Below are 13,335 nucleotides of genomic sequence, written 5' to 3' on the forward strand. Positions count from 1 at the left end.
TTCATTTCTAACTCTATCTTTTATTTATTTTCATTTTATCATCGTATTTTTAAATAAAAGTTACTTATACAATATTTTTACTCATAAAAGCAAAGTTTTATAGGATCATAAGATTAAATTCTTTAAAATTCAAGTCTATTAAAATGGTAGTTTTATTAATAATAAACTCATATATAAACAACTCTCATTAAAAAGAATATTATAGAAACAAGTTCAAATTTAAAAATTCCAATATAACGTGCAAATTTTCTCTCGTCTCATGGTAAAAAAAAGAGTAAGTGAATTATGTAAGGAAAAAAGATGCTAAGTTTTGTTCTATTAGATTTAATATAAGGACCGATAATTTGGATGTTAATATAAGTGATATTATTTTATTAGTGGTAATTAAATTTAAATTACATTTACGCCTAATTAAAATAATGATTTATGTGTATGGAAGATTTAAAATAGGTTCTAAAAAATATAGGGATATTGGATTTTAGTAGGCTTGGGCTTTATGGATTATGCTTCCTAGGATCAAATGAACATGAGAATCGCTTTATGGACCCAAAGATTTTGGGCTTCTTCTTCCTGCAGCTCTACGTTTTTCTTCCTGCACCCTCACAATTTTCTAAATCCCAAAACTGGCTTTGACCTTTTATTTGAAAAAGGACACCGTGGTTACCAAAAATTGAAATCTGGAGTGTGCTACGGATTAATCAATCTGGAACTGAATCATTTTATTTTCCGGATGAGGGGGTGTTCTGGAAGAAAATTTTGCATAATCCAGTGCAAAAAAATAAATACAGTTCAAGTGTATTTTAGGGTTTTTAAAAAATAATAGGGATAGTTTGATCTTTGCATAACATTGTCTGGGTGCAGGAAGAAAAATGTAGGGGTGCAAGAAGAAATTGCCCTTATTGAGCCTACACTTAAAGAATTTCTGAAATTTTAGAACTGTTTTTGTTCTGGATTTGAAAATCTGGAACTAATAAAAAATACATTTCAGAAAAAGTAAATCTTAATAAATTTTTTACATTTTGGAAATGAAATTCTATAAAAAAAAATCAAAATATCAATGTAGAGAAGCAAACCCAGAATATAAATAATACATTCCAAAAATTAAATTCTAAAAAAATAATCTAGAAACATACTCTGAGAAAAGATTTCGGAAAATAAAATTCTAAAAATCTATTTTGGAAAACTATTCCACTAAGCTTAATCTGGAAAAGTGTTTTAGAAACCAAAATCAGAAAATGCATTTCGAAATATAATCCAGAATACATTTTGACAGACCCTCACTCCTATTTAAAACTAAAGAGGAAATTTTTGTCATTTTACATAAGACATTGGATGCAAGTTCAAAAACACTGGGTGTAGGTAGCAAGAGCCTATGAGCATCCCTTTCTCTCTTTTTCTTCGCTAATTCTCCCTCCACAGACCAATTATGACCTACATCCAATACTGCAAAGAAAATATCAGTTTTACGCTTTTTTTTTTTGGATATTTATATCCGCAACACATTCTAATATGACAATCCGCAGAACAATATTGTTTTTCGGATGCTAAAATCTAAAAGCTTTTTTTTTCATTCCAGGTGTGAAAATTTGGAAAAGACGACAAGAACAATTTGAGATTTAAAAATAAATGATGGGTGCAGATAAAAATTGATCTAGTCCGGATATTGATATCCGTAAGTAAATATATTACAGGGACAAAGTTGAATTTAAAATTTTTGGTTGGGTGCATATAAAAAAATATATGATGCAGGAAGAAAATGCCTAAACTTTGTCTCCCTTTATGTATGATTACCTATTGCTGTTTGATGAGTTTTTTTTTTTTTATCGAAGGAAATTGCTTCATACACCTAATGTTTTTGTTTGAACCTCCTTCGCATGTTTTTGTACCTGCATCCAATACTGATAAAAATATTCTTTTTAGTTTTTAAATAGGAGTGAAGTTACAGGATAAAATGTATTCTTAATTTGGATTTCTAAAATACATTTTTAGATTTGTATTTCTAAAATACTTTTGAAGATTTTATAGATTTGAATTTCTGCAATACATTTTTCCAGATTTAGTTTTCTAGAATACTTTTTCATATTTTTTTTTCTGCAATTCCTTTTCTGAAATAACAGAATTATTTTTTTGAAATGTATTTTTAGTTTCGAATTTTCAATCCTAGAATGAAGGACAATTTTGAAATTTTCAAAATTGATTAGATGCAGGTGCAAAATCATTGGATGCAGATAGTAATTGACTTTTTTTTTTAAGGTAATTGCTTCCTGCACCATATAACTGTAATTGCACGGGAAAAGACAAAAATACTCTTAAAAAATAGGGTACATATAAAATTACATTCTGGACCCCTTTTCCGGAATACAATAATCTCTTCCAGATAAATTTTTTCAAAATGTATTATTTTCAATTCTGAATTTTTTTATTCATAATGAGATTTTGATTTTTTGGTTCCGGACTTTTATATCCAGAACACAATAATCCCTTCCATATCTACTTTTATGGAATGCATTATTTTCAATTCTGGATTTTCATTTCTGGAATAAAAGGTATTTTCGGAATTTTTGAAATTGTGTTGGGTGCAAAAGTGTTGGGTGCAGGAAACAATTGCCTTTTTTGAAATATGGCCACTTGATGGGCTTGCTTCAGCCCAAGCAGCACGTGTTGGTACTTGTCGTAAGACATGTTTGATTAAATGACTTAATTAAGTGCTTGCTAAATAGTAATATTTATCATATAATCACACGTATAAGTTGGTTATATATTTGAAGAGACAATAGCAACAACAACTTATTTTGAGTGGCATTAGATTCTCTCTCTTTAAGTAATCTCTTTCCAAAACACTTACGTAAAATGTTTAAGTCATAAGTTCCTAAACTATTTTCATAAATGATCGTAGAAATATTATTGAAATAACTGACAACAACTTATAGAAATATCATAAGATCCTTGCAAGGTTTATGGCAAGTTCTATGTCATATTAAGTTGAAATAAGTTACAATAAATTACTGTAAACGCTCCTGTATTCATGAATAATGGGAAGTAGACATTGTTATTAAGAATTGTGAGGGATCAGTTTAAAACTCTCGGCCACTTGTTGTCTTTGTCATGCTTTTTCTTTGATGCTTGCATATCTATACAACTTGCTGGCTCAATGAAAATTAGGTGAGTTTATATACTGAAGAAAGTTTTCAACTGCAAAAGTGGTAAGGAGAATATATTAGCGAACTTCAGACGAGTGTCATCATCTAGTGTTACTTGATATGAATGAAATAAAAAACAGTAAAGTGAAATAAAACACTGAATATGCATTAAAATATACAGAACAGGAATGATTATCTCTCATATCATCAAGTCCAAAAGAAAGAAAGGTTCGTGTACATGCATATATACATCATCACGTATTAATAACTGTCCAAAGAATAGGATTCGTTGAGTTCTGTGAGGGGGCATGTGGTGAATACACGGTTTTACGAAAAAGATAGAAAGGAATCGTCCAACATAGATTGCATTTCAACCTAACAATTACGTGAATTGACCAATACCGTCCACAAAAAAATATTCTAACTTCACCAAGCTAGTGTGTGAGGGGAAACTCACAATCGTAAAGAATGTAGCATAAAGCATATATATCAACTAGAGTTTAAACTCTGTGCATTGGAATGAGTCTTTATTCAGATTCCACTACTTTTTCTCAGAAAAAATATCTTGAGCTTCGAGGGAATCCAAAGGCGGAACGTTATATATCTATATAAACAAACCATGATGTGGTAGCATTCATAATCATACTTAAGCCTAATATTTGTGTACCTTTTGTACCCTAAAACAAACCATATACATGTCGAATTTGAGTTTCCTCAAGTTCAACTATAGCTTCTCATGGAAGCCCTCCTCTTCACGCAAGCATTTAGCCCAGAAGAACAGCTTCATATCAAGACAAACATCGAATAATGAAGGACAAAGTTTCCAACCAAAAGAAGAGGAAATGAAATGGGTGTTCCAGAAATTTGACACCAACAAAGATGGCAAGATCTCACTTGAAGAGTACAAGGCTGCTGCAAGGGCTTTAGATAGGGGCATTGGGGAAGCTGAAGCAGTCAAGGCTTTTAGGGTGATGGACTCTGATGGAGATGGCTTCATTGACTTCAGAGAGTTCGTGGAGATGCTCAACGGAGAGGGTAGGATTAAAGAAGCGGATATCAGGAATGCTTTTCAAGTGTTTGATTTGAACGGTGATGGGAAGATTAGTGCTCAGGAGTTGTCCCAAGTTCTCAAGAGGCTAGGAGAGAGTTGCAGCCTTAGTGCATGCAAAAAAATGGTCAAAGGGGTCGATGGTAATGGAGATGGTTTTATTGACTTGAACGAGTTTACGAGGATGATGATGAGTGGGAAGAAACTGGGCTAAGTCTTTAGACTTTGGGACAACCAAGGACCATCGATTATCTTGTTCACTGTTTATGTCGTTCGTGTCTCTAAATATTTAGTTTCTTTTTCTTTTCTTGAGTGCTAGAATGGTTATAGTACGTAGTTTGTTGGTCCAATGTATGTGATTAACCTACTATCATGCTTAGTTAGTAACAGGTGTAATAGTTCTGATATATCTATATCTATATATATATATATATATATATAAGGTAAATTTTAATGTTACTTTGTCTTTCATTCCTTGCCGAGTTGTTTTCTCAGTCTAGATAATCTCTTATACATGATGCTTGGAAAAACTGCAATGATGATGTGAAGAAAAATGAAATCAGAGAAGAGACCTTGAGATATAAGTTATGACACAGATAATTATCAAGGGCACATGACAGACAAATTGAAGCAGCTCTTTAACTTCCGTTGCAATTAGAAGAAAAAAAATCCTAAAGCACTGAATCGTTTAATCTACAAACAGTTCTTAATTAATCTAACGAGTCTCCTGTTCTTTCTGCTAGGAGAAATAATTTTAAGGTTCTTCATCACATATTTATAGTGGAGTTTTTTCAGAAGCCCGAAATTAAGATTTGACGTGACTACGTAGGACAAATTTTCTAAAGGTTCTAAAAGTTAACAAATAACTGGTACCAATGGTTATAAAAAAACTTTAGGACATTTGATGCAGTATGTGATTATATATTCTCCTACCTTAATCAAGCAGCAGTATAGAAAATTGAGTTCGTATCAACACATTAATGGCAGTGGCATCTTTATTGATTTATTACTGGGGTTGCAGGCATTTTATGGGGAGAGCATAACTCGTATTCATAGGTAATTAATTTAATTGGATAGACGTTCGTGTGACCTAGATATTCCTGAGATGCTGCACATTTGCCTTTGCCTTCTCATGGAGTTTTGTTTTGTTTACAGTTTTTGAGGCATTAATCAACCAAAACAAAATGGTGTTGGAATTGCGTACGTACTACAACTCTCGGTGATGCCACCAAGAAATTTCTGAAAAGCAACCACTTCCAAGGCCCAAATTTATAAACAATACTGAGCTTGAAAGAACATTAACTCAATTAAACAAAGTTATCTGCTTACAGCAACCCGTGTGAGTTTTGAACTGAGAGAAAATCGCCTGTTGCGGCGTTTTATTCTATCAATGTATCGGAAATTCAAAGGAAACAACTGCACACAGATTCTGCATTTTGATGATCCTTCATTTGAAGTGTTTTTTTCTCTTACCATTGCTGGGTGGGCCATACATTGGGTGTTTGCATCAATTGAAGAAATCAGGGACAACTTCTTTATCAACGAAATTAACTATATTCATATCATATCATTTTTTTTATCAGCAAAGAATAAATAAAATAAAATGAGACACTTCACACGTGTCACAATCCTTATACAAAACACAAACAAGTTTTTTAGCACCCTACCAACTAAGCATCCAACATTGTACTACAAATCAAGATAATATCATAACGAAAGATATTGGGATCCTAAAATCTTTTATGAAGTTATAAATGAAATCATAAAAATATCGTGGTAAAAAGAAATATAATATATATATATATATATATATATATATAAATAAAAGAGTGAGATCATCATTAAAAACCAACTTATTTCTCACTTTTCATTATCATGATAATTATCTATTTGTCCTACTAACCACTCATTGTACTCATCAATGTCATTCGGTACAATAAGGTTTATTTCATCCATAACATTATATCTTTAAGCAAGTTGTTGGTTATACTTCATGTAAACCAAATCATGTAACGTTTTGCGTTTCAGCCTATTCATTTTTTTAAGGAATCTACATTATGAATAAGTAAAATGTGAATTTCTTTCTTTCTACATTCTACAAAAAAGATAATAATGAAATGAATCATGTCATGAAAAATAATTATTACTTGCTCAAAATACATTCAAAAGTCTATGACTCGGTTAAGAGAGAAGTTCGTTTTGATATGCTACAGAATATAGGTTTTGGGGCAAAATATGGATTGATAGGTGCCTAGTATCCTCTTCTATATCTATTTTAGTTAATGATCACTTACCGATCAATTTTACCTTACAAAGGATCTTAGACTGAGTGACCCTCTTGCCCCTTTTCTTTTCATTATAGTAACTAAAGGGCTTGTGGGGATGGTTAGGGAGGCAAGGAGAAAGGAATGTATGATGGAGTTAAGGTGGGACATAATCAAACCCAAATAAGCATGTTAACATTTTCATGTGCAAGGAGGAAATATAAAACATATTGGCAAACAAAAGTGCATTGAGGGATTTTGAGGTAGCTTATGAACTTTAGGTAATTTTTTCAAAAGTAGCATAACAAGGATAGGAATGGAGGATAAAATGATTAATGGGTTCTCTAAAATTTTGAACTGTAATATTATGAATGTACCTTTCAAATATTTGGGTGTGACAATGTGGGATAATCATAGGAGAAAACGCTTTTGGAAGGAAATAATTATAAAAATTAGGAAGAAGTGTCTTGACAGGGTGATTCTATTGTCCTCTTACTTTTCATTATAGTAATTGAAGGCCTTGTGGGATGGTTAGGGAGGTAGAGGAAAAGGAGCTGTATGATGAAGTTAAGGTCAGACATAATCAAACCCAAATATGCATGAAATGCAAAAAGGAAAGCATATGTTTTTTTTTGTTGTAAACATTACTCTCATAAAACTGATTATGTCTACTATCCCATTATATTACTTATCCATTTTCTATTTGACTATGGGTGTTGAAAAAGAAATTAGGATGATACGAAGGAAATTCTTATAAGGTGAAGGCATGACTCAAGAAAAATTGCTTGGATAAAGTGGGAGAGTCTTTGCTTACCTAAAACAATAAGAGGACTAGGTATTAAAGATCTTAGGAGTATAATAGGACATTATTAGGTAGAGGCTTGGAGGGAAACAAGGACTATGGAAAGATATTTTAGTATCAAAATATGGATAGAGAGACCAAATGAGTCAAGCTTAGATTCTTGGTGGTGGAGGGATATTAGAAAGGCTTGTGGGAGTGGCAATGATAAGTGGTTTCATAATAATAGGGGTGGAGTATTGGAAAGGGGAATAATATTCAATTCTGGAGGGATAGTTGCCTTGGTGAAAATTCCCTCATAGCTAAATACCTAAGAGTATTCTCTATTTCTGATTTGAAAGAGGGTACTATGGACCAATGGGAGAGTGATATGTTAGATGAATTTCCGAGAGACTAAAATAAGGTCTTTATTATAACATCCATATGGAAGATCATTGGGTATGGAAGAATGTATCATAAAAAACTTATACTGTAAAATCTACTTATTCAAACTCTGCCCACAAAATAATCTTAATATTTGTTTCAATTTTGTGGTTTTCTGGAAAAGAAAAAGTTTTACCCACAGGCTAATGTTTCACATAACGACTTATTTTGGAGGAAATATCTACATGTGAAAATATTTTACACAAGGATATACAGGTTGGGAATGGGTTTTGTATCTTATGTGGAGCGGATTTGGAGAATGCTACCCATATTTTCTTATGTTGTATGGAGTTCATCAAAGTGTGGAAAATTATTGATAGATGGGTAGGAAGATCTTTTGTACAATTCAATGGGACTGAAGATAGTTTTAATCAATTTACCTTATAAACTATAAAAAAATTAATAAATAAAAATTAATTTTAAAAAAATAAAATAATTAATCATTATATTAAATTAAATACTATTTTAAAGACTAAGAAATTATTAGTATATAAATTAGTTTCTATTTTAAATTAGTGAGAAAATTGTCCACGATTGATTATCCTTTTAACAAAACAACACATGCAATAAATATTCTTCGAGGCAATCCTCAATCAATACTTCTAAGTGAGTAATTAAGTATTATTAGAGATAAAGAGTATATATTTATAACCTTAGACATATTATAAAATATAGTAAAATGAAGAGAGTTGGAGGATTAAGTTATCCATGATAAATTTAAAAGTCATTGTCTATTCTCACATTTTAATTTCTAAAAATATAATAAGAAAGGGTATGATATACTATAATTAATGGCTTGATACATCGTATAAATTTTTTCATTTTATTTTCTGGCCTATCCTATAAAAATATTTCTAATATATGGAGTGAATAGAATAATAAAATAACGTATTTTTTTTAAAGTGCCAAACTCATAATTGGCGAGTTTGCTAGATTCTCATTTTATTTTTTAAACATATATCAATGTAGAAAAACGTGATGTACAAATCAATGATGATATTATCAAATTGAAAACTAAAAAAAATAGACAGTCACACATTATCTAACACTAAGAAATAAAATAAAAATAGAGGCAAGTTAACAATATCTATGTGAAATTTATTACGAAGTGGACTTTAAGCCTAACTCAACCCCATAAAACCGGTTCATAGGATTGAGGTTTGCACCCATTTATATACAATGAAAGGCTCTAATCTCTAGTCGACGTGGGATCTCCAACAAAATTTTCCAAATTTGAAAAATGTTAATTTTATATATATTGGACATATTATTGCCAACTTAGCAAAAAATATAAATTAATATGGTAGCCCCAAAATGTGAGGATAATTAATGAATAGCTTTAGCAAGCGTGACTTGGCCTGTTTTAACTTATATCACAGTGCAAGCACTGGCTGAAAGAAAGCCTCTTAACAGCATAAGCACTTTTGGAAGTTGTTTTTCAAATGTAGGTCCATATCTGTCTCCAGAACAACTCTCAGAAGAATCATTACTCTTCACACATTTGTTTTATTACTATTACCTCCAACCATGCTCAACAGTAACCATTTTCAATGATCAAACAGTAGTACTACTATATTACAATCTTCACTCCAATTTTGCATCAATTTTACAATGAGGTTCCATTTCCCAGCTTTTTATATTACCAACCAACAAGGTTTTTTTACTTATTACATGAAATAATCTTCCTGTTATTCAATCAAAATAGTATGTTGAATATATGTTCATGCATTTTGTTCCCACTTTCTATGGTTGAATTCACCTTGTACCCAAACAATATAAAGCTAGTTTATGTATAAATTATATAAAAAGTTTATTCAATTATTTTAATAAAAGTTTTTATGAAGAAATTATACACAAAAGAATCATCTATGGCTAGTAATTAGCTCGTTGTTGAGATCTGGCATTGGGAAAGGAGCATAGGCATTAAATATAGAAGAAGTTTTTAATGTGAATTAAGTTAGGTTTAGTATCAGAGGAAAAAAGATGGAAGTAGTTTTAGAAGGAAATGGAAGACCAAAACTGGGATGAGGCCAAATTGAAGAGGCTTTTAAGCTCCAAGAATTTGCCGAATGTGTTTGACTGGTCCATGTTCGAAGGCTTTCATTTGTGGGAATCAGCCACATGTCATAACCCCATTAGCAGAATCACTTGAAAAGAGCTGAACCACGTGAGTGACAACCTTGTCCTTTGCTGCAGCTTAGTTTTTCAATTTTTTTATTTTGTTAATAAACTTTTAGTGGTCTGTGTCCTTTCCCTGCATGTTACCAGGCTTTCTTGGTCCTGAAGACTAGTAATTCCACTTCTGAACAATAGTCCAAGAGTTCAAGATTATGCCCCTCTCACCCTTTTCTTTCTCTCTCTCTCTCTGCCATTTGCAAATCAAATAATGATATGTTGTTATTAGTAACAATTTGTATGATTGATTACATTTGTTGATTCATGGACTTTAGCTGTGTTTGTTTCCACCCTATGATTGGCATAACAGAAGTTGCAATTAGGATGCAAAGCCATTTGGTGCATACCAGGAATATTTACACGATAAATATTCAAACAGTTATATGAATTGGTGATTGCTGATTGGTGAACACCATAGTTGTCCAACTTGGAAGAAGGGAAGGAAATTTACATGCCTCAACATAGCCAAATGCAAGCAACTCGTGTACTAGCTAGAGAAAGATAGTGATAGATACAAGACTTGAATATGACCTTGAACTTAATAAAAACATCCCCTTGTGGGCTTTGGCTCTGAATAGAGGTTTTAAAGTGATTCAAACTTCACTTATTACGGTTGACTCATTAAGGATTAATGCTGTTAAAAAAGGTTGAATCTGATATATATTGTAGTGTCTGATTCATTACACTTTAGTGATACTCGATATATGTCTGTGCAGAAGCTATCATTTGTAGTGGTTGAAATAAAAATTTAGTTAAAACTTGAGTCTTGAACATGTTTCCAAACCAAACATCTGCAAAAAATGAAAACAACTTAAAACCAAAAAAGAAGAAAAAAACATGACTTGGCACAGCTTGGCTATCCTTTTAAACCCGAACGAATTAAATAAATTGAATCAGTTCAACTCACAACAAAAGTAAACAAATATTTTTATAATTTATTTCAAGATTTGGATCTAGTAAGTGATGCCACTAAAATGTTGTATATATCTTCCTCCTCACCCATATATGTGTTGGCTATATTGAGGATTTAGTAGTTTGAATTTGAATTAATAAATGTGTGTCCTAATAAAGTTGAATATGATTATCTAATTGAAAGACAATCCAGAGTCACGTGGTGACTTTGATCCGTTAGTGTCGCCAGCTCATTCCCTGGCTTTGTTTGATTTTAGAGTCAAAGTTGGGTCAATTATGAGAGATGAAATGTGCATGCATACAGCATATGTGCATGTGCATGCCGGTCCTCTCTGTAACTGTAAGCTGTAACTCTGCCACTGTGCCACTTTGGTGGTGGTGGTGGTGGGAGCCTTCAAACTTTCATCGATTCAAAAATATTCCAACCATTTAACTCTCCTTTATCTCAATACCCCATTCCTTTAATTTAAATGTCATTGCTGTTGCTTTCTGTACCTCAAATTATAATGCTTGCTAACTGCTATATATCAACTCTCCTTCTCCATGACATCACCTCGTGAAGAGAACAACAAACATGCCAAACCTTTGGTTATGCATTGGTTGTTATTCGTGTTGTTACAAAAGAAAAAGAAAAAGAAAAGATAATGCATAATAATATATGTTTTGTTATTGCTATGCATTGGATGATGAGATGACATGGTTAAAAGTGCAAGTTCTTCGAATCTTCCCAAAACTTTGTTTATATATTGCAACATGAAACACAAGGGATTGGCCTAAAAAGGAGAGCTTTTGCATCAGTTACAACAGGCCAATGGTCATGGGGTAAAGGGCGAGAAGGAAAATAAATGAACAGTTAAAATACTTAATTTGTTGGCAGTTCCACGCATTCACAATTCACATGTGTCCAAGAAGAGCAGTGTAAACTGGAGACAGTACAAATCTTGAAGATTGACCGTCATTGAAAGCCAAATTGACATGTCATGACAAAGCATCATGTCAAGGCATGCCATGCATGTAAATAATAGTATTTATTAGCAAAGATGGGAAGAAAAATCCAAAGGAAGATCCCTTCTGTGACACATATAAATACAAACATCTGCTGTAAGTGGGGTTGCAACAGTGTGAAAGAGGGGGTCCCAAGTGGAGTTTATTGTTTCTACTTCTCGCATGCATCCATTTTGTTTTCTTTTTATTTTATATGTGGTGTTGTGAAATCTGATGGCATGCTTAGACATGTACAACAACTCGGAGCACAAGCGTGATGATAATCATCATCATCATCATAATCATCAGATTGCTCCAATGAGCCCTAGAATCTCTTTCTCAAATGATTTTGTGGATGTGCAGCAGGCCATGAAGCAACAAGAACAAAGAGCCTCAAGATCAGACGCGCCTGCAGTATCCTCAGACTTCGAATTTTCAGTCACAAATTACTCCATGATGAGTGCTGATGAGCTTTTCTTCAAGGGCAGGTTGTTGTCTTACAAGGACAATTGCAACAACCAGATGATGCAGCAAAGGGCTACCACCACCACTCTCAAGGAAGAGCTCCTCACAAATGACGATGAATGTGATCAGGGTTTTTCTCTCAAGCCACCCAAGGCCTCCTCGACAAGGTGGAAGGGCCTGTTGGGTCTCAGAAAGACTCACATTGGCTCCAAGAAGCCTCACAAGAGTACTGAAGCTTCTTCAGAACCAAGGTCTGCATTGGCCAATGAATCGTCTCCAATTTCTCTGGTCATAAATTTATCTCTCTTTTTTCAATTTTATGTGTTTATTTATTTATTTACTTTGGTTTTTCTCGGTAGAGATTTAGCTTTTAACGAGCTCAGTACTGTCATATGATATATAAAATCAATCTTCACCTGCGGGACTTTCTTTGTTTGTTGTGTTTATTTTGGTTTTTCTTTGATGTGATCACTAGCCAGTTGCATGTCTGATAATTGTCTCTTTGTTTTTTGGTGTAATCCAGGAACTTATAAATGAAGGAGGCTCAAATTATGTTCCTTATGGGGTTGGTGAGTATTGAACATTTGTAGAGGAATGGAGCTTCTCTTTTTTTCTCCTTTCTTCTTTGTTTGTTTTTGCTTTTTCTTTCCTTGCTGTCAAGGTATGTTCTTTTTTGTTTTTCTCTTCATTGGGATGCTGAGTTAAGTAAGTTTGTTTGTGTTAGGATTTGGCCATTTTCTTTTATTCTCTCTTGTAATTTCTCTCGATCTCGTAGAATGTAGAACTTTCCTATTAGCTGTACAAATTATTTTGCTTCTTGCATTTCTATATTTCACTCTTTTTCTTTTACAGTAGAAGATAAATGTTTTTATCGACATTGATTTCCCCTAACCACTACATTTTATTTTATACAAAGGGAAGAGAGAAAAAAAGGTGCATTAAACTATAGGTTTTTTAGAATGTAGTGGGAAAAGAAAAACTGTTTATCTATAAATTTACTAACTGTGAAGAAAATTTACGAAGTTCATCACCAAAATTTATTTAGAGTATGCTTTGTTAAGTGATATACATAGAAGAAGAAAGGACAAAACAAACTGTTTGTTTAATTTACTCTTGCTCATAAGA

At 32.6% G+C, this 13,335-nt stretch overlaps 2 protein-coding genes across 3 annotated transcripts; both read left to right on the forward strand.

Moving 5' to 3' along the window:
- Positions 1 to 3,731: 3,731 nt before the first annotated feature.
- On the forward strand, positions 3,732 to 4,647 carry LOC137810116 (calmodulin-like protein 30). The gene has a single exon (XM_068611248.2). The coding sequence runs from the start codon at positions 3,836 to 3,838 to the stop codon at positions 4,400 to 4,402; it is 567 nt and encodes a 188-aa protein (XP_068467349.2). The 5' UTR covers positions 3,732 to 3,835; the 3' UTR covers positions 4,403 to 4,647.
- A 7,218-nt stretch (positions 4,648 to 11,865) lies between these two features.
- LOC137810117 (uncharacterized) lies at positions 11,866 to 13,015 on the forward strand. 2 transcript variants are annotated; one of them, XM_068611250.2, is made up of 2 exons: positions 11,866 to 12,461; positions 12,734 to 13,015. In XM_068611250.2, the coding sequence occupies exons 1-2, from the start codon at positions 11,980 to 11,982 to the stop codon at positions 12,741 to 12,743; spliced, it is 492 nt and encodes a 163-aa protein (XP_068467351.2). In that variant the 5' UTR covers positions 11,866 to 11,979; the 3' UTR covers positions 12,744 to 13,015. The 2 variants fall into 2 exon arrangements, with proteins under 2 accessions (XP_068467351.2, XP_068467350.2); XM_068611249.2 differs by having other exon boundaries at positions 11,867 to 12,498.
- The last annotated feature ends 320 nt before the right edge of the window (positions 13,016 to 13,335 follow it).

The sequence above is a fragment of the Phaseolus vulgaris genome, chromosome 2 (assembly GCF_051622355.1).
Source record: "Phaseolus vulgaris cultivar YP4 chromosome 2, ASM5162235v1, whole genome shotgun sequence".
Lineage (NCBI taxonomy): Eukaryota > Viridiplantae > Streptophyta > Magnoliopsida > Fabales > Fabaceae > Phaseolus > Phaseolus vulgaris.

Coding starts and splice junctions, on each gene's coding strand:
- LOC137810117 (XM_068611249.2), top strand. CDS start 11,980: ATGGCATGCTTAGACATGTACAACAACTCGGAGCACAAGCGTGATGAT. Junction 12,499..12,733: donor AATCGTCTCCAATTTCTCTG/GTCATAAATTTA, acceptor GGTGTAATCCAG/GAACTTATAAATGAAGGAGG.
- LOC137810116 (XM_068611248.2), top strand. CDS start 3,836: ATGTCGAATTTGAGTTTCCTCAAGTTCAACTATAGCTTCTCATGGAAG.